Source organism: Mus pahari, chromosome 5 (genome assembly GCF_900095145.1).
Source record: "Mus pahari chromosome 5, PAHARI_EIJ_v1.1, whole genome shotgun sequence".
Classification (NCBI taxonomy): domain Eukaryota; kingdom Metazoa; phylum Chordata; class Mammalia; order Rodentia; family Muridae; genus Mus; species Mus pahari.
Genome location: NC_034594.1, coordinates 106,808,318 through 106,828,999, shown reverse-complemented (window position 1 = coordinate 106,828,999; position 20,682 = coordinate 106,808,318). Strand labels below are relative to the sequence as shown.

The 20,682-nt window shown below is 51.8% G+C and overlaps 1 protein-coding gene across 18 annotated transcripts in view; it reads left to right on the top strand.

Moving 5' to 3' along the window:
* Nfasc (neurofascin) overlaps positions 1–15,105 on the top strand; it is a 173,911-nt gene extending 158,806 nt beyond the window's left edge. For all 18 annotated transcript variants that reach the window (XM_029538295.1, XM_029538287.1, XM_029538300.1 and 15 more), the window contains 3 exons: positions 6,282–6,413; positions 8,902–8,971; positions 12,370–15,105. In XM_029538295.1, the coding sequence (XP_029394155.1) occupies positions 6,282–6,413; positions 8,902–8,971; positions 12,370–12,601 (434 nt within the window). In that variant the 3' untranslated portion in view covers positions 12,602–15,105. The remainder of the gene's footprint in view (positions 1–6,281; positions 6,414–8,901; positions 8,972–12,369) is intronic.
* The last annotated feature ends 5,577 nt before the right edge of the window (positions 15,106–20,682 follow it).

Below are 20,682 nucleotides of genomic sequence, written 5' to 3'. Positions count from 1 at the left end.
TCAGAAGCAGTCAGGTGTGCATGCCCAGTGGAGAGCAAGCCAGGATCTGAGCCAGGGGACTGAGTGGAGGGTGGGGGGGATCAGCGGAAACAAAAGACTGAATAATGAGGACAGGGAATGCATAGTCCCCTCCACCACCATGTGTGTAACAAAAGGGCTCAGTGCATGCACAGACTTGGTCAGTGGGGGTGGGGCTGGGGACTGCGGGAGAGCTGTGCCCTGTGCCCCACTATTTGGGAGCTTGCTTTCTCCATGTAGAATGAGGGGAGAAAGCCAACCCAGGGTCTTGATTCAGAAATCTCCTGATTAACTAAACCTGGGATCAGTGTGTATGTTGTTGCCATGACAACGTCAGCATTTTTTTTTTTTTTTTTTTTTGGTTCTTATTTAATTTCACTCTCAGTTTGTCGTGCCTAATAGTAAGTGGTTTGGGCTGTTGGTTTTTGTTTATCAATGCCAGGGCTAGGACAACAGTCTGGCTCTGTAAGAGCTTCAGCCTGGTTGGAGAAGCATCGTCATTCTATCGAATGACTAGGTTGCCTAGGGCTCGGGAGAGACCAGGTTTAGAATGTTCTCTGCTGGTGGGGGAATCCGGGAGTCTGGACACCACAGAGGCCCTTGCTTGTCTGTGAGTGTTTGGGTTTGGATGCATCTTTCAAATCAGACAGACACAGCCAAGTGGCCTGTAGTCTAAGCCCTGGAGCTAAGGGGGGGGGTAGGGAAAGGGATTAAGAGAGAAAAGGATCAGCCATTCCCTCTAGGGATGGTTTGGTCAGATGTGGGTTATTAGATGCACAGGATGGGGGGAACCCCACAATGATTTATCTGAATTTCTAAATGTTGACTTGAATATTCATTACTTACTGTTCCCTCGCCAAGCCGCATGAGGCTGATGCTGGTAGCTTGTATCTAGGGAGTCACTGTCCATCTGCATCTCTAACTCCTCCTAGCTCTTCTAGCCTGGTCCCTCCTGATGTGTCTCCCTAGTGGACCTCTACCCGTCCCATGCATTTCCAGGCCACAGAATTTGAATGTGCAGCTCCTTGCTTAAAATGAGTCAGGCCCACTCAGGCAGGATGTCTGAGTGAGCACCCAGGCCATTCATTGTGTTCCGTGAGAAGCCATGCATCTGGACAGCTGACCAAGCAGAACAGGTAGCTGGACTCTGACCTGGTCGGGGATCCCAAGCTTTTGGATGTATTTCATTTATTTCTTGACAAGCTTGAGTCTAGCTCATGGGCAAGAAACAAAGATGACACCCGAGGGTAGAACTCTATTCAAGAGATGCAGGAAAACCCAGCACTGCCTATTTTTAGAGCTTTGTCCCCCTCGGTGATGTGGATAAGACCTGTAGAGAAAGCCAGAGAGAAGGGCCAGACCTTGCCTTTGGGGTTGGCCTAATCTGTTTCAAGTAAAAAGCATGCAGTATGAGGAGGGGGACAGTGATAATGGCTTGACACTTGGTTCTGAATGTCATCTTCGATACCTATTTTTCTTTCTCTGTGCTGAATCTGGAGGGGCCCAGTCTGCTTGCCAGTCTTAAGAACCACAGAAACATATAGCATTAACAAGTGTCCCCAGACCCCTTCTCGGGTAAGCTGGAACATCCAGGCTCAGTAACTTGTGTCTGAGTTCGGGTTATTTGCTTCCTCTTAGGCCAGCTGGAAACTCCTGCGTACAGTCCACATGGGAGGTTGGGGGGAGGAGAAATATCACTCTCTGAAGTCTGTGTGTGCCTGTAGATATGTGTCAAAAGCAATTTCCTGTAGGTGGACTCCAGGGGCAAGCCCACACAAACGCCCAGATCTCTGGGTTTCATCGAAGCAAAGCTTTTTCGAATATATCTGGGCACCAACCACAGGTCCTTTAGCCAACCGCAGGCCACCACTTTAGTCCAAAGATGATATGCTCAGTATTCAGGAAGGAAGGAGAAGGGACTTCTGGGAATGCAGACAGGCTTTCAAACCCTCACCAGAAAGAGCCCACTGGGAACTTAATCACCCCCTTTTTAAAGCTTCTGAAGCCAGAAACCTGACAGGCCACAGATATATGACCCTGGATTCTCACAGACCTTCCCATGCTCCACTGCTGGGATGAGGGACGGGCAGAAGCAGCAGTCTTCCCAGAGCTCAGGGAGCTCAGAGGGACCGCAGGATGAGACAGCGTGTGTACGGAGAAGGGTGGTGTGGTACTTGAGGGAGAGCAGCCATGTTGTGTTGAAGAAAGATCACTGTGGCTACGTTATCTGTTCACTCATTTCTAGAATGACATTCAGTGATGTCGTCTATGGCCAAACCAGATTCCTCCAGTCAGGCATGGGAGCTGGATGAACTGGCCGGTTAGCAAGTGAATTTCCTTTTTTTTTTTTTTTTTTAAATAGGTCAGAGGCTGTGGTTGGATGAACTTGTCCAGAGAGATGTAAAATTAACATCTACCCCAAATTGGAATTGGCGCCAAAGCCCCTAGAATAACTCATTCGTGTTTGAATTTGAATAGAATGAGGTTGTCAGCAGTCACTCGCAGGATGGTAGACAACTTCAGAGAGATGCATTTTACCCAAGTTGCCAATTGCCTCTGTGACCATGCCTAACACGTGATATGACTTAGAGTCTGCAGCAGGATTGATGCAAATGTGATTTCAGTGCTACCCAGGGTTAAGGCGGTAGAGGTGACTACAGGCTCAGACAACACAGGGCACAGATAAAACCAGACTGAGGAAGTTATTTTTCTGCGTACTCCATCCTGGTCTCAGAACACATTGTCTGCCATAGGAAGGCTGCCTTATTGTGTGACAGCTTAGTGTATAGAATAATTAGGTGGAAGCTTGCTTGCTACAAGACAGAGTTCCCCTGACTGGGATTGCAAAGACTTCCCTTGCTTTAGGTATGGCTTGGACAAGCTTGGAGGAGAACACTTTTTGACCAGAGCAAGAGTCAAGGGTCTTACTCCGCCTTGTCAGGCCCAAGGCAGAATAAGAGCCGCTGCTGTCATTTCCAGTTGGAGTCAGGGAGTATAAGTGGTGTCTTTGCCATCTCTGAAGGCTATAGCATTAGACTCTCGGCACCAGTTTAGCGGATCAATTCAGTGTGGCGTTGGCAGTCGAGTGGAATTACTCTGGAGCCTTGTGGAAATGACGTCCTCTCAGCCTAAGCTGAGCTCATTCTGTTGCTCTCTTGTTTTCTGTTCCTAAGAAACTCACTCCCTCTGGAGGAAGGTGGGGTCAGTTGATCTCACTGGGTTTTGTGTCTGAAGTTCACGAGCATCTTTGTTTCTCACTCCCCCACCCCACCCCAATCGAGTCGGAAGCTACATTTCAACCTCGCCTGGTACTGTCAGGAGCGGACCACTACCTTTGCTTTCTAAACTGCCCCTGTAACGACTTTCCCCAGGCGTCACGACCTTCTTTCTGAAGCAAAAGGGCATGTCGTGGAGCTGGCTGCCAGAGTGTCAGAACAAACGCAAGGAAGATGGGGGTGCAAACGGGTCGTTGCAGAGATGCAAACCAACCTGTCTGCAAAATGTGGGTACCACTGTCCAAACACAAGTGATGTAATCCTCTTGCCTACTGCCTAGGCATGGTACATAGACAGGAGCATCTATGTGGCCACTGGCTAGTATGGGGAGAACCAAGAGTGGGGCCCCAGGTTATCTTTCTTACTTTAGGATTTGGTTGATGTGTTCATCCGTAAGTAGTAACCCGGTCACTTGTTACAGAATTAGCCTTATGCTGAGTACTAGTTCAGAGACACCCTGTTCTCAAGACTGGAACAGCACTGTTGGAAGCAAGGACACAGAATTAAACGTTAAGTTGTGTGGACTAGAGAGAGTGATGGCTTAGGCCAGCTAAGGTGTAAGTTGGAGAGTTCTGAGGCTCTGGAGGGAACGGGAGACTGAAAAGTAGTCAGAAGGAAGGATGAGAATATGGAATCTTAGGTAGGGTAGGAATAAGGCATGATGAAGGCCAGACAGGCGTGAATTCCACAAGGCAGGAAATTAGAAAGGCATTATCTGAAGAACACAGGGAGTGGTGACACTAACCTCACTGCAGCTGTGGGTACCAAAATGCACAGGTGCTGCACATCAAGTGTCAGAGTTTGACGACAGCCCTTGGATATGGAGCACGCTTGGAAATTCAGGCCAAGGGGTCAGGGAAGAGTGATGGACTCACAGCTGTGGAGTTGGCTGTGGATGCAGAGATGATTAAAAGGGTTGCCAACCAGATGTCAAGACTTGCCTGAGGTCAGCGTCAGGGCTGGGGGTGGGGGGCAGGTGTGGGAGCGGGTAGCTCACTGGAAATGGTAGCTGAGACATGGTGGTTAGCGCAACCCAGTCAGCATCCTGTGATCAAGGAGTAGACCTGGCAGGACCTGGAGATGACAACTCCTCCTGAGCAGCACAGGGTTGTCTCAGAAGGTCTGACAGGTTCCCTCCGATTTGTGTTTTGAGACACAGAAAGAAGAGAGCAAAGAGGAGGAAATGGAACCTGCCTGGAGTTCATGGGTCTTTTATGGGAAGAGAAGGCTTCTAGAGCAGATGGAGAGGCATTGGGACCTGTGCTTGCCAGTCCCAAGCTGCATCCCACTTAAACTCTGGAGAGGGGAAAGGAAAGACCTGAGACACACAAGGAAGGGGCAGCTGCAGAGGTTGTGTGGGTTTGGGAGCCTCTGCAGCTGCCCAGGTCTAGGGAAGGGGTGCACAGTCTGGAGGGCAAGAGAGGAGTAGCAGGGTTGCTGGACCCTGGGCAGCAGAGTTCAGCAAAATGATGCAGAGGCATGATGGGATGGGTCTATGTCTTCCTGTAGTTCTGGGACAAGAGCTAAGCAGCGACGTCACTGCCGAGAGAATCACTGCTCTTTTTCAGTGGAGAGCAGCTGGTACAAAGGTCCAGAGGCAGGCGTGCGAGTCAGAGTTTGGAGTGTGATGCACAGCTAGAGGTGATATAACCAGCTCTCTGTCAGAGCAATTACGAGTTTTGAAGGGTTGTAGCAAGGATGTATTTTAATACCTCCTGGGGACTGGGGTCCCTGTGTGAAGAACCCCAAATCGAAATGGGCTCAGCCTTTTCTCTGCAGCATACACAGTTCAGGGTGTTAACAGCCACATTTCTTGTGGACTCGGCTACTTTGCAGCTGGGGTGCCACCGAGGGCCTGCTTGTCACTCCTTACTGTTCACTGAGAGAGCCTTCCTGGTGTGATGTCCTCAGCCTGGCCCTGAGAAGACTTATGAATGCATTTCTGTATGCTATACAGGCAAAGGGTAAAATGTACCCAGGAGCAAGGACACAGGGTGTCACAGGTCCAGCATGCTTCCTAGGAGGCGGCTTGGTGCTGGAACTCAGTCCACGGACTGTCATATTTCTGCTGTCACCTAACTCTCCCAGGGCTCTGAATATGTCCCATTCCGTGGATTCTTCCCTTCTTGATTCTCAGTCCCCATGAAAGGCTGTGTTTCAGGAAGTATCCCTTTATCCTTTAGTCCACAGAATGAAGGGTGAGTAGATACATAGCACACTACCCCAAACCGCAGCCCCTGGACATCATGGACATCATCAAAGGACTCTTGGGCTCCCGTTTGAGACCAATGTGTATTCCCTTCAGACCACAAAGGGATCTGTGAGATGACCCCCAGGCATGGACAGAAGAGAAGGCAAGTTGGCTTGTCCTTGTCACAGGCCACCAAGAGCAACCCTGTGAGGTGACCATGCAGGGACAGAGCATCACCATCTGCCCGACCTGGGCACCTGGGCTTGAATTGGTGTCATTGAAAGCACACAGTCCACCGGGGGAGACTTGAAAAGGCACAGGGCCACCTGAACCTCCATCTGGCCCAGGACCCACTGCCAAAGCCCGATGGACAAAGAGGCTGTGCCTGTTTAGGTGTCCTCCAGCACGGTTAGGCAGCATGGCCTCGCTCAGCCCCCTGACAGGTACCACACAGGCCCATTTGCCACGTGGCATCGCTCAGTCCCACCAGGCTGTGGCCAGCGCGAGCAGTTTATAGGAATGCCGTGCCTCCTCGTTAATAAATGTCTCCATCCTACAGCCTTCCGCTCCTCCGCTCCTCACACCCCTTTTCTTTGCCTCTTTTCTGATCTTTTGGCCCCTTGGCTTCTTTACTGTTTTCTTTTGTCCTCTGAGCAGAGTGGCTTGGGCCAAAGGGCTGCTAGGTGGCAGCAGTAGGTTCTAGGGCAAAGCTGCACAAGAGCCATGCGCCTTCCCTACCCCTCCTCGCCCACTCCCCGAGCAACGGCTCATGGTTTGCTTCCCACCCTCCCTGCCAGCTTACACCAATAACCAGGCAGACATCGCCACCCAGGGCTGGTTCATCGGGCTCATGTGTGCCATCGCCCTTCTGGTGCTGATCCTTCTCATCGTCTGCTTCATCAAGAGGAGTCGCGGTGGCAAGTACCCAGGTGAGATGTGGGGTGGGTGGTCAGGCCCTCCAGGGAGTCACCAGCCCCACCCCCACCCCCAAAACCCCATCCCCCACCCCCCAGCCAGATCCCGGCTCCGATCTCTGCTCTTAGGCTTAGAACTTCAGGCCTGTGGCATAGTTGGTCTTTCCTGGAAACTGCCAGCAAGCAATTGTGTTCATTATATTTTCCCCAGAAGGATGGATGGTGCAGTCTAGACAGCTCCAGAGAGTCACGGAAGGAACTCAGCTCCTACTGAGATGGCTGGCCTTCCCTTCCTTGACTTAGCTCCTGTCTGCTCGGCAGAGGGGCTTTCTTCAGCCTGAGAGTTATTAAGACCCTGTGCCAGGGTGGTAGGGAAGTGAGGTGGCCATGTTCAACATGGAGAGCAGGGGGCAGGACAGAAGCAGTGTAACCAAGAGAGAATCCCAATGGTGGCCACACCCTGCTGAGGCTTGTCTTGGTGCCCATCAACATAGACTCAGCAGCTCTGGGTAAGGCAGGCAGTCTCTAATAGCACCCCAGCCCCTCCTTAAAGTCCCACAGAAACATGTTTCTCCTGCGCCTCAGGAGCCTCCAGTGTCGAGGACAAGGAGCTCTCCCATTGGTCTGTCAGAAAAGAGTGACGCAAAGAGTGACAGGGTGGGTGAAACGACAGGAGACAGGATAACCTGAGAGTAGCCATGCTGTTAACTGAAGAATGAAACTGCCCCTGACCTAGAGCCCCAGCACTGGACCCATTCTGAGATCCTTTTCCTCCTGGGGGAGGCTGGGGGATGGCCAAACTCAGCATGAAGGGAATGGGGGGGGGGAATCGACTTTATTCTCTCTTTCTTAAAAGATTTATCTATTTTTATGTACGTGAGTATACTATTGCTGTCTTCAGATACCCCAGAAGAAGGCATCAGATCCCATTTCAGATGGGTTGTGAGTCACCATGTGGTTGCTGGGAATTGAACTTAGGAAGAGCAGTCAGTGCTCTTAACAACTGAGCCATCTCTCCAGCCCCGAGTTTATTCTTTTCCCTGTCCAGGACCCACATACCCTTGGGTCCTGACACTCTGCCTCTGCCCAGTGAGGGGAGTGCAAAGTTAATTCCATGGGTGAGCAGGGAATTCTTTCACTTTGTTTCACTATATTTAGACATTTTTTTTCTTCTGCAAGAAAGAAAGCCATAGCTGGATAGAGGCCCAGACATGGGGGTGCTTACTGAGTCAGGGGGACCTGAACCCCAGAGGAACCCAGCAGATAAACTTAGAGCCTGCCTTTGCCCTCCCAGAAAGTGTCCCAGCCTAGAAAGTTCTCCCGAGCCCGCTCCCCTCCCTCTAGCTTTGGGGAAGTAGCTCATACAGTCAGAAGACAGACAGGCAACCCAGGTACCAGGCTTCAGGTTCTATGGCCTGTTCTTGCCTCTCACATGGGTTGATTATCCCATTCCTGCATCCAAAAGTCCTGCATGTAAGTCACTGTGCTGAAAGCTCAATACAGGGGAGAGGTCTGTCCCCAACATTACCGCTAGCTCGGAAGGACCATCCACAGCATAGCAGGATGGGCCTTGGTTATGTCATCATCCCAGAGACCATATAGGGCAAGAGAGGACGCTAACAAGCGAGGCTCACAGGTGAGCACCTTCATCCCAGAGGTCAGAGAATGCAGCCTCCCTCCCAAGTGCTCTGCTCAGAGCTTTGGAGAAACACAGTCCCCCATCCTGGAGGAGAAAGCTAGCTAGCTTCTGTCACCAGTGAGGAAACATACAGAGGTAATTACAATGCAGAGCAAACGTGAGAAAGGGCTGAACAAGGGAATATCTGCCTTTGGCAGAGAAGACGATCATTTCTCTAGTGTCTATTGGGACAACTTCAAGAAGAAATGGCAGGGAGCTGAGAGGTCTGTCAGCTGGGGTGTAAAGACCCTGTGGGGTGTGAAGGAGGCAGAATCAGCTTAGCAACTGATTGAGCCTGGGGCCATTAATAGTGCTTTGTTAAAAAGAAGTTTGTCATTGACAGTTGCTGAGCCCAAGCTGGTGTCTGGGGGTTTGTACTGTATGTGTGTGTGGGGGGGTATATGTGGGTGCATGCACTTATACACAAAAGCCAAAAGAAGGGACTGACTGACCTATGCTAGCATTTCTCTGCCTTATTCCTTTGAGTCAGGGTCTCTCACTGAGACTGAAGCTAGGCTAGTCACACATGCGCGCGCGCACACACGCGCGCTCACACACACACACACACACACACACACACACGCACACACGCACACACCACAGCTCCACAGTTATAGGCACACACAACAACGCCTAGCTTTTTCCATGGGTGCAATGGACTCCAACTCAGACTCCCATGCTTGCACAGCAGGCCCTAATAACCGCTGGGGTTAGAAGCTCTCCAGCCCCCAAGGCTGTCTTTGGGCAGTGTGTTTAGAAACACTGTAGCGAATAGAGGCATTCCTTTTAATCATCCTGCCTGCCTTCCTTTCTCTTACCAACCAGTGCGAGAAAAGAAGGATGTCCCCTTGGGCCCTGAAGACCCCAAAGAAGAAGATGGCTCATTTGACTACAGGTGGGCGATCCCCTTCCTCTCCTCCCCTGGTTACCCGCCTTGCTGCCCTGGAGCAGTTCCTCCGCAGCAGTCACAGAACCGCTGTATCCACAGAACCCTCTGCCACTGGACTGCTGCTTTTACCTCTGTGGCAGTCATTTGAGTGTATGTTTCCAGAGAGGTGGAAAGGCCCATGAACCCTCTACTGAACAGGCCTTCCTATTTCAGTCTTCTCACTTTTTCAGTCAAAATGAGCCCAGGGCCCCTTTTCTGTGGCGTGAGCTTGACCATCAGGCCTCCTCCCAGCGAGCATCCCACTCCGAACTCCCAAGCCAGTGAATGGCCCCAGAAGGCTCACCACCCTGTGTGCTAGTGGCAGAGCTGAGGGAGCTGGCTGGGCTGCCAGCCGGTGCTTCTGTCCTATGCCCGTGCTCCCTCTCAGATCTGATGCGAACTTCAGTCAGGAGTTCTCCAAGTTGCCCACTGGTCCACCGGGATGGCCAGTATATTCTGAGCTCAGGAGTGGGTCAGAGAATCTCATCCAAGACCATCTGAGATAGGAGAAAGTGTATCACAACCCTCCTTCCCCACCACAACCCTGCTAACCCTGGGCACAGGTCACCCGATCATCCTCTGACCTCTCTTCCTTCTGAACCTCTACCACCTGCTCCTCAGGAGCCTGGCACACACCACCAGGCCAATGGGCAGAGAGCGTCTGCCTGCCCAGAGCCATCTGGCAGCTCATAGCCGCAGCTGTCTATCCAGCCTGACATCCCTGGGAGACACCCCTCCTCCTTCCCTGGCTGTCCTGGGACCACCTGGTAGGGTCCAGCCTCCCAGTGGGCTGAGAGCTTCCTCGGGCCCTCAGTTAAAAGGCTGTGGGGCTTTTCTCTCCATACCCTTGGTACAGCCCAGTGAAGATGAGGACAGGGCGAGCTGTTTCTGTCTATACCTCGCTTACCTCCAGGCCAGCTTTGGCTTTGTGGACACTGCTCCTATGGCCTGTATCGAATGAGTCCAGGAGTCCTACTAGGGAAATTCCTACTAAAATTAGGAAATCAGAAGAACTACTTTCTAAGGATATGGGCCTGAGGGCAAAGAGTGGGGTCTCCTACTCTGTCCTTGGCTTTGTTGCTGGGTACCTTTCTCATGAGCCTCTTCCCCATGTCTGTCCTCCTGGACCTTGTGGGTCTCTGGCGGGCCACACAGATAGACAGTTGGCTAAACCAGCTGCCTCCTGAGGAAAGTCTCATTCTTCTAGACTAGCAGTTCTCAACCTGTAGGCTGCAACCCTTTGCAGGGTAAAGGGAGTTGAACGGGGGGGGGGGGGGTTGAACAACCCTTTCACGGGGGTGCCTAAGATCATAGGAAAACACCAGTATTTATGTTACAGTTCCTAACAGTAGCAAAATTACAGTTATGGAGTAGCCATGAAATAACTTTACGGTTGGGAGTCATCCCAACATGAGGAACTCTGTTAAAGGATGGCAGCGTTAGGAAGGTTGAGAACCACTATTCTAGACCAAGGACCCTTTCCCCTCAAGAGGCCCACGTACTGAAGCCTCTGACTAGGCCAGACGTGCATTCAGCTGAAGTTCCTGCACCCAGTACAGGGGAGTCCTCTTAGACCCCGCAGCATCGCTCATGCCCCGCCGTGTGGCACAGAGCAGGAGGAGCCTGGCAGTAAGAATCGGACTGTTTGCAGAGAGTTCCACTTCCTGCCCAAACTCAGCTCAGTCCTGAAGGTTCACTCAGCCACTGTCATTCCTGTGGCCCTGCGGTCGGAGCACAAGGATAGACCATGACAGTAGGTCACAGTCACTCAGTATGGAGCAGGTATGGGCCAGCAGCTTTGTGACCTGGCTATAACCCATCCATCAAGAGTAGATGCGACACTAGTGGCCTGTGACTGCAGGACAAGTCTCTGCTCTTGACAAGAGCTGAGCATCCCGAGGAGACAGGCTCTTCCACTGCCGTCTCAGCAGCTGCTTGCCCAGGCAGAGCAATGCTAATGCTTTAGGCCTATCAAGGAAAAGGGGTGCATGTTCACCCCACAGCCACTGCGGGGCATGAACATCACATTAGGTAGTCTAAGGGGATCCATATACAAGATCCAAGGACTTCACCCATAGGCAGAGACAGTTCCATAGAGACAGAGAACTCGGCGCCTAGGGCTCTTGAGGGGAAAGGGACCTTGGTCTAGAAGAATAGGCCTTGCCTACGGAGGATATTTGAATGAAAGAGTGCCTGGTCTAGCCAACTGCCTGGCAGTCTGTTTCCCATCTGTTTATGTTCAGCTCCAGCTCCATCTAAGGCCCCTTCCTGGTAGCTCAAGGCTGCTGTTCGAACACACTGTTAAAATGGCAGTTTAGCCAGGAAGGACTGATGGCTAGGACTGTAGAGGGTGTGCTGTATCCATTCAGACCACCTAAAGCCACTGTGGTTCCCTCTGCTGTCCTCTAGACCTCCTCTGCTGGCCCACAGCTGCTTCCTACCTGGGAGCCTGTGTCGCCTGTGAACCAGCGTCACCTGGTCTCTCTGTCGAGCAGTTTTCCAGCCAGGAGGGGGTAGCACCAGCTTGGTGGAGCAGCCCCTCATTTGCTAGAGAGTAAAACTGAGTGTGGACTGGGCATCGGTTCCTGCAGTCCCATGCCACTGTACCTCCAAGGCCCCTAACTCTTGTTACCCAGGAGGGCCATAAGGACAGGGAGACACTAGAAGGGGCTCATAGGATCCTCCGAGCCTTGCTAGTGTCTTCTCAAATTATCAGGCCTCACATGGTTCTCTGCGTGGTCCTCTCTCCCACCCCACACCTCTTTGACTTGCTGGGCCCAGAGTATCGGCATTGCTCTGCCCTGCCCTGCCCTGCCCTGCCCTGCCCGGGCAAGTAGTGCTGAGATGGAAGTAGAGAGGCAGAGCTGGTTGCTTTAGGGTGCTTACTTCTTGCCAAGAGCAGGGGCTTGTCCCATGGCACAGGCCACAGGAGCTCCACCTTCTACACCTCCTAGACGGATGGATGGGTTATAGTCAGATCACAAAGCAAAGGGTGAGTGAGACTTGCTGGAACCAGGACCTCTGAATTCTTGCCACATGTCTCACAAGCTGTGGCTCTGCATCTCAGAAGATGGCCAGTTGGCTTGTCTCAAGGAAGGGACCTCAGACAAGGAGTCTAGAAGTGCAGTCTCTAGTCCCTGACCTTCCCCAGAGTACCATTTACCCCAGGGAAGATCTTATCCTCTCTGCGCCTCAGTTTCCCCTTTTGTAGAGCCTGCTGGGCAGGGGAGGGTAAACGCTGGATAGTCTCGGGTGCAATCCTCCTGCACCATGCGCTTGGTAGGAAGTCAGCAGTCCTATCCCACCCCCACCTGGTTTGGGCTGTGCTGGCCAGTCTGGGCCTGACTCTGTCTCTCTCTGGCCAGTGACGAGGACAACAAGCCCCTGCAGGGAAGCCAGACATCTCTGGATGGCACCATCAAGCAGCAGGAGAGCGATGACAGCCTGGTGGACTACGGTGAAGGCGGCGAGGGCCAGTTCAATGAAGATGGCTCCTTTATCGGCCAGTACACTGTCAAAAAGGACAAGGAGGAGACGGAGGGCAACGAGAGCTCAGAGGCCACGTCGCCGGTCAATGCCATCTACTCCCTTGCCTGACAGAGTATCCCAGGCACGGCACTACTTTGCAAGTAGGAGGGGAGAGGGGAGATGAAGCAACTGCAGACCTACCATAAAGCCACCACCACCTTCAGGGACAAGGGTACAACGTGGGGGTCTGCCAAGCTGTGAGGGCCAGTGACCACCCAGCTATCCACAACCCCCTCCTAGCGATGCCCTGTTACCTTGGGTACCATTAGATGGGAAAGCTAGAGCTACACTCATTGGAGGGAGCCCTAGTCCCTTGCCCTGTCTCACAGCCACCCTGAGCGTCCCACCACGATGGCCACCCCTGATCTCGGCTCATGATCATTCATTTCTATTGCTTACGATATTTTCATTCTCTCTCTCTCTCTCTCTCTCTCTCTCTCTCTCTCTCTCTCTCTCTCTCTGCTTTGTGCATCTTCTCCTTCCAAGTCATTGTCTCCATTTTCTTTTACTTTTGAAAAAAAAAAAAGTCCCTGGAAAAAGAATAAGTGGGCTCTCCCCAAGGAAATGAAAAAGATGGGCAAAAAAAGGATTGATCCATAACACAACATGCAGAAAAGCTGTAGTATTCAAGCTGCCACCAGGCCAGTGTGTTTCCGAAGGATGCCTTTCGCCATATGCCTCCCCCACCCCCACTCCCCACCCATCTGCCTCGGCCACGTCCATGCTGAGCTGGGCTTGGCTCTTTTCTGGAAAATGACAGTGTTTTTTGGCAGGAAGAGGGTGTGCGCGGGACTCCTTTCCACACCCTGCTTCGGTTGGGAGGGGGCCTTACCTCTTGTTCCTGGTTCTTACTCCGCCCCTGCCACCAGAGAGTCTGCGGATGAGCTGCTCGGAAGAAGAGAAAGGAATGGAGGCCGATGAGGACTCTGTCGACCAGTCCCCAAAGCTGGAAGCAAGTCAGGGTGTGGTCCCTGGGTAACGGAGCAGAGAGAGGGCTGGGTTTGGACCTCTTTTGTCTTTGGCGGTGAAGCCCAGGGTGGAGGAGAGAGGGCCACGTCTGCTCACCTGGTCAGGGTCTATGCTGTTACCCCTCCAAGAGCTGGAGCCCTGAGATTCAGGACCGTGGCTGGCGAATCTGGGGGTGACAGTGCTGCTCCTCCTCCCGTCCTCTCCTTGCTCAATTGTGTCTGACGTTGACTTGTGTTTGACATGGTATATGAATGGGGATCTGCTGCCCCCGGACTGAACCTATCTGTCCTTTCATTAGGGTACGCATACATATGGGGGGGACCGTGAGGTGCACCGTAGTAACAGTGCTGTGATGCCCCTCCCCGCCTTGAAGGACACAAAGCTCTTCGTATGCCTTATACAGCTCGGATCTAACCCTGCGGTTCCCAGATCCCTAGCCCTATTCTGCAAGTCTTGATGCCTCCAGTGATGTGTGTCTCGGGACCAGGGCAGCCTATGCAAGTGTCCCCTTGGGACCAGAAGCAGCCGCTCCACACACGCCCTTACCCCACTCTGCCCTAATGGAGACACTCGCAGGCCTGCAGTTCTCAGCCTGAAGGTGCTGCCTTCATTCCCCCACCTAACCCACTTTTGAAACCAAAGGTACCTTGCCTCAGCGACACAAAGAGATGGGAGATCTCGAGCCAGAGTGTCGCCCTGTAGCTGTGTCTGCAGCCTGAGGCAGTTGTGGGAGGGCAAGGTTGACCACTGCGAATGGATCGCCCGCCATTGGCCTGGCCTCCAACTTGAGGTTACTAGTTAGGGGCCTGGGTGGGACCAGGGCTGTGCATTCCAGAGACTTTCCAAGAGCATCGTTTGCCATACGTTTAAGCCGCAGAGGTATTAACAATGCTGTGTCACTTGATAAGTGTGTGTAGGCACACACTCTTTGTAGGTAAGAAATCATATCCCAGAGATGAGCTGACAATGTTTGAACCTGAGAGTGTGTCGTGGTCCTTTGGACCAACCCATGGTCAGCACTGCTTCCTGGAGGCCTGAGGGACAGCTCTCATGGTGAAAGGGGACAGGGTAAACAGGAAAGCTAGGGGTGGGGATGTGCTCAGGCCCCCTGCCCTGTTCTAGTCTAACACTTCTGGGATACAGCCGGGCATTGCTGCAGTGTAGGGCTCCATTCCTGACGGGAGGGTTAGAGAAATGTAACTGAAGTAAAGAGTCATCCTTCTAAGAAAACACTGTGGACCCGGAGAAAGTGGTGGGTTTCTCAGGCACCATTTACACAGCACCATCCAGCTAGGAAAGCCATGGCACCAACAGTAGGCATTCAGAGGAAGGGACTTGGTTGTCATTGTAGCAATCCCCCTGCCTCAGACAGCCTGGAGAGGGCTCTTTGGTCTTAAGGGTCTGGGAGAGAGGTGAATCCTTAGGTTGTCTGTGCCTCATTCCGGAGTTCTGTCATGCTCAGTACTGTCCTCTGCATAAGGAAGGAGAAGTCCATCAGTCCCTCCCTAGTCCATCAGTCCCTCCCTAAGGCTGTTGTGTTGTAGGTGCTGGTGGCTGTCCCAGCCACCAGCGGTCACAGCTCTCCTGGCAGGAACAGACGGGGGGGGGGGGGGCGGACAACCAGAGAAATGGCAGGTTCCCAGACAGAGCAGCTCAGCGGTGTGAGGTTCCAAGGAGGCAGCTTTTTCCAGGAAGGGGAGAGGCCACTTTTCACAGAGCCTGCCAGATTCTACCCCCCAACTCAGCAAGAGAACAGTATTGCCACCCGTGCACCTGGATCTTAGGCAGTCACCCAAAGTGGTGCCTAGGCCTGCTCGTGTGTCATCTGTCAGGCGGGAGCAGGGGGATAGGGTGGGTCATCCTGCAGTGATTCTGAGTGCTTATCAAAAGCTCTTTGAGCATCTAGTCTGGGCCAAAGCTTAAGCCGTGAATATCATGTGAACGGTGAGTGAGGTCAGATGTGGTCCCTACCCACGCAGGGCTGATGTTACTGGAAACGAGTAGGTGAGTTACTGGCACACCGTGTCCATTCCGTTGGAAGCATTGTGCCCTGGTTTGCCTATACTGCTGATGGCTTCAAGTCAGAAGGGAGAAGTTTCCAAGGGAGAACGTGCTCCATCGGGCCAGCAAATCTGGGCAGGACATGACGGTCAGGATGGGTGGATACGGTAACCAGCACTGTAATGCTTTAGGGTGTCTGTCTCCCACATTTAGCCCCCTCTTTGAATGCTCCTGTTTGGAGGAGGATAGGTGTACCGGTCAGGACCATCCTGTCCCCCACCCTGCCTGGGATATGCTAAACAGGACACATCAGGCTCTGCTCGTGTGTAGATAGCTGAGTTAACACTAGAGGGAAAGCCAGGCTGGCTCCTGCCCTTGCCTATTTCCTCCCTCCCAGAGGTCAGTGTAGGAAGGACCACCCCTCGCAACCAGGTCTGGAGTGATTCCTGGGTCAAGAGTCAGCCAGTGACTCAGCTCACCTCACAAGGGAACAAGAGAGCAAGCACGTTCCTGGTTTCCCTAAACATAGTCAGCGCGCGCGCACGCGCACACACACACACACAAGCAGACTCAATTGCAGAGCAGTGCTCCCTGTAGGGAACACCCTAGATCATGATCTTACAGCATGAGCATCCATATCTTGGTTCACATGAGATGAGCTGCTAAGGCCTGAAGGTGAGGGGACCTTGGGGAGGGAGAAGCTGTCCAGATTGGGCCTTATTTTTGGTTCCTGTGGACAGAAGGTAGAGAAGAAATCTGAAGGAGAGAAAAACAGGCCTCTCCTGGGAGCCCCAGCTAAGCTCAGCTGTCCTAGGACCTCTGGATGGGAAGCAAGGTCTCCTTGCTATTCATGAGGCTGTTTCATGGTTACGCTGAGCGGATGAAGCTCCTTGGTCCCTCCATGGTCTAGGGCTGAGGCCCAGACTCACTTCTCAGAGGAAGGAGAACAGGTTGCTAGAATGCCAGCCCAGAATCCGTCCCTCATCTGGGTCAGTTCGGAGTGGGGTGTCCTCCAACCAAGGCCAGCAGCCTTTGCCCAACGGAAGCCCATGGCCAGGATTAGGTCCCAAAGGCTGGGCCACAGTGCTCTCTATCGAGTGAAGCAAAAGTCCTTATGTGAATTTCACATGGTAGCCTAGGAATTCCATGTAGGCAGTCCCCACTCCAAAACAAGAAGTCTCAAGCCAGTGACAGAAAATGTGGAGTGTAACACCGGCAGCTTGGGCAGAGAGTCCCCAACTCAGTGGCTAAATGCCTGTCACCAGACCTGTGGCTGTCCCCACCCAACACAGCCTCAGCCCAGAAAGTGCCCTTGCTTTGCTTCCTCTACTCAGAAGGGAACTCCCAGCGACACATTCAGGAGAGGACAGAGAAGGACACATGCCCGGGGAAGCTGCAAGACCCCTTGAGCTATATCTCCAGCCACCGTGGAAACCAATGTTGCTCTTATCAGCATGTTAGTATTAAAAGTCTGCTGCCTGAGAAGAGATGGAGATGAAACAGATGCAAGGCATCTAGCTCAGGACAGAATCGGATTCCTCATGTGAAAGAACCTCGGAGCTGATCTGTTTAAAATGACTCATTGTACAGACAGGGAAATGACAGTGTGGGGAGGGAATCTAGCCAGTGAGGGTACATTTAGGACTTGAACTTGGGCCTTCTGGGCCTTCTGACTCCGTGTCCAGTGTTTTTTCTTCTCACCACAGCTGCCTCAGCAGGTGTTGCCTGAGATCTGTCCTGCTTGTCACCATGTCACCTCTCTCTACCATTACACTATGTTCCCAGAATCTCCCAGCAAACAACCCAGGCTCTCCCTGAGTCCGAGATCAGCCAGTCTGTGATAGCCTGTGGTTAGCTCAGCCAGGGAGTCCCAGGCAGCCCAAGGCTGGAATGTAGAACGATGAGCCCATAGGTGTTTGTTACTGTGAAACCTGGACTGGGCCCCAGGATGGTGTCTCTTGATTCATCACACGCCTGGCCTTCAGCATACTGTATTCCTCAGAAGGGAGGGTCAGGAGGGGCATCTTTGTCCATCCTGTCCTTGACCGCCAAGTCTGCAGGTATTGAGGGGTAGCAGGGCCCAGGCAAGTCTCCTACTCTGGGATCTGCCGAGCTGGAGTTTAGCAGATGTAAAGACTTCTATGAAGCAATAAACACAAAAGTCTGGGAGACGCTATCCAGAGTTTTGTGCAATCCTGTTTCTTTTTCAAAGCTGTAGCAGACCAGGTGACCCTGACCTGCTTGCTCTTCTATCAAATGTGATGTCCTCAGTCAGTGTTTGCCTCTCCCTACCCGGCTTCCCAGCTCTTTGCCAACTTCTTCTGAGCTGAGTTATCAGTCGCCTGTGACACGCCCATTCTCTGTCCTGGTCCCGCCCTCAACCATGGTGGATCCTGGAGGACCTGGTACCCCTCCCTCCCCCACATACACATCTCTCCCTTCCAATGCTGTGTTCCCTGTGTCTCCACGCTGCCCACATCCCTAAGCACATGAGTTGGTCTAATCTTTTTTTCCATTGGTTACCTTTAACTCTCCATGGCAGGCTCACATTAATCCCTCACATCATGTCCTTTCCTTCTTGTGAGTTATTTGTCATTAACCGACATTGTCAGCGACAGACGTGTATCTGAGGGTGTCACGCACGACCTTCAGCAGGGACTTCTGGGCCATGGAGGACTGTCTAATACATGGACTTATAAACTGGCTGCATGAGCAATGAAAAGGCCAAATTATTCTGATTTTTTTTTTTTTGAATCACTGTAAAAAAAAAAAAACTGATTTCTTTTGTATAGAGAACACTAAACGTATAATAAAAGTTGTTCAAAATGGATCTTGGCCATGGTTTGTTTCTTTGGCTGGTAGGCAAGAGCGATGTCAAAAAATTAATGACAGAAGTGACTGTAAAGGTTAGGCAAAGTGGTGCATGTAAATAAGGAGGCTGAAGCAAGAGGTTCAAGGATTTGAGCTGTTTGGTGAGTTCAAGGTCAGCCTGGGCTGTATAGCAAGAAGGAGGGGAATCAAAGGCTTTCCCATGGGCACTAGGCAGCAATCTCCGCTACAGAATCCCGCCACTGAGCCCCCATCTAGGAGTTGCTCTTTATTTGGAAAACTCATTTGCACATCTTTGTGTTCTAAACACAAAGTGGCTGGGTTAGAGATGGTCAAGGAGAATCTGCTGGTTCAGTGTAGGTGCTCACACACCACCTAAAGAGCAGCGTGCTGGCGAGGCTGGGGCAAGGAGAGCACTTGGCAATGGCACCTGTCTTATATCACTGTTCTTCCTCCATTGCCCTGTCCCCTCCTCATCCTCAGCCTGGTGCACAGCAGGAGGTTCTGCTCTGCAGAAACAGAACTGGCAGTGCATAAGTAGAAATGGAAAACGAAGACAAAAAAGATCACCGGGAAAGGTACACCCAACTCTCTTGAGCAAAGAATCAGCAGGTGACCCCTCCCCCAACCCTGTGGCCTACTCGCCTCCTGAGAGGCCTCACAGTGGACCACTGACTTGAGCGCTCATAGTTTCACAAGACCTCAGCCTGTAGCTCCAGGTGTGTCTCCTCTTGAACTATCAGGTAACTCAGGGACATGTCACACCTTTTCTCTGAACCTTCTTGCCACTCCTACATTAACAAAATAGCTTTGAGATTAGTGCCGGATGTCCGTTTGCTACTATCTCACCTTTGGTTCAAGCTGAGAGAGTCCTGAGGAAAAAAAGGGTTCGCAGAACAAATCATAGCCTGCGGCTCTGTTCACGACTCCTCAGTCACCCCCACCTCTGGCCTTGTACGTTGGATCCTAGGCCACTTTAAATGCTTTTCTCATTATACCTTCCAGACCATTCCTCCCAGACTACTAAAGGCAGCTGTAGCCAATATTCTAGGTTACCTGACTATACACATGTCTATATACATATGTATACATATATACATACATGGACATATGCATATGCATGTACATATATACATACCTATTATACAGGGTGTCACCATGCCAGTCTGCAACTCTCAGACTCAAGCAATTCTCCTATCTCAGATTCCAGAATAGCTGGGACTACCTTACGTACGAGCAGTCTTTCCCAACAGCTCTGTGTTCAGGGGTTCAGATCCCCACTCTGTACATCCTTAGCATTTATTTCATGCACCATGGGGTTGGACATGTGATCTTGTCTATTTTTTTTTTTATTTTATTTATTTGAGTACACTGTAGCTGTCTTCAGACACACCAGAAGAGGGTATCAGATCCCATTACAGATGGTTGTAAGCCACCATGTGGTTGCTGGAAACTGAACTCAGGACCTCTGGGAGAGCAGTCATTGCTCTTAACCTCTGAGCCATCTCTCCAACTCTCTCTTTCTTTGCCTACACTCTCAATGCCCTGAGTATAACACACATTTTCCCCATCTCTGCTTCCAGAGACCAGTGCCTGGCATTGAAATAAATGATTGAGTTGCTTGAACGAGACCTGCTTTTTTTTGCGTGACATGGCTGTGTAAATTCAAGTATTTGTTTTCTTCTCTGCTGGTACTGGATAGGTGAATATTGAATGAGTGACATTTCAGGCCGGACCTCAGAGTGATGGGGTCCATTGGCTAGTGTGCAGAGCCCCCCAAGGAAACAGAAGCAGAGAGACAAGAGAACCTTATCTGAGGCAAACCTACCTCCATTCAGTGGAGGCCAGACAAAGCGCCTGCCTCTCTTAAGAACCCTGGGGACCCCTGAATATGTCATCCTTCATCCCTGTCTCCTGAAGGCTGTGCCTCCCAGCCCATTAGAAATGCTAATCTCCAGCTTGGAGTTGGTTTAACAGACCCAGTAGGGAGGAGACAAGCTATCTTCGGATGTTTATTAAGAGCAAAGCCTGTACGAGCTATTTCCCAGCTGCCCCCAATACTGCAATCAGGGAATTCATTCTATCCCCACGACTCAGCAGCATATTACATGCAAAAATGCAGGCCTGGCCACTGCAGGCCCTCCTCCCCCCATACTTACAACTTAACGCATCAGGGCCCATTTGTTTGATGTCAGTTCCTGCTGGAATAAGGACTAGGCAGTAGGCCTCATAGCAATTTGGAGCCACAGCTGCGGCCCAACGGCCCAGCCCCAACCCTCACATCCATCCCCACACCATAATTTGCTACTGATTTGTCTACACCCCAGCACAGAGAAGCATGGCATGATTGA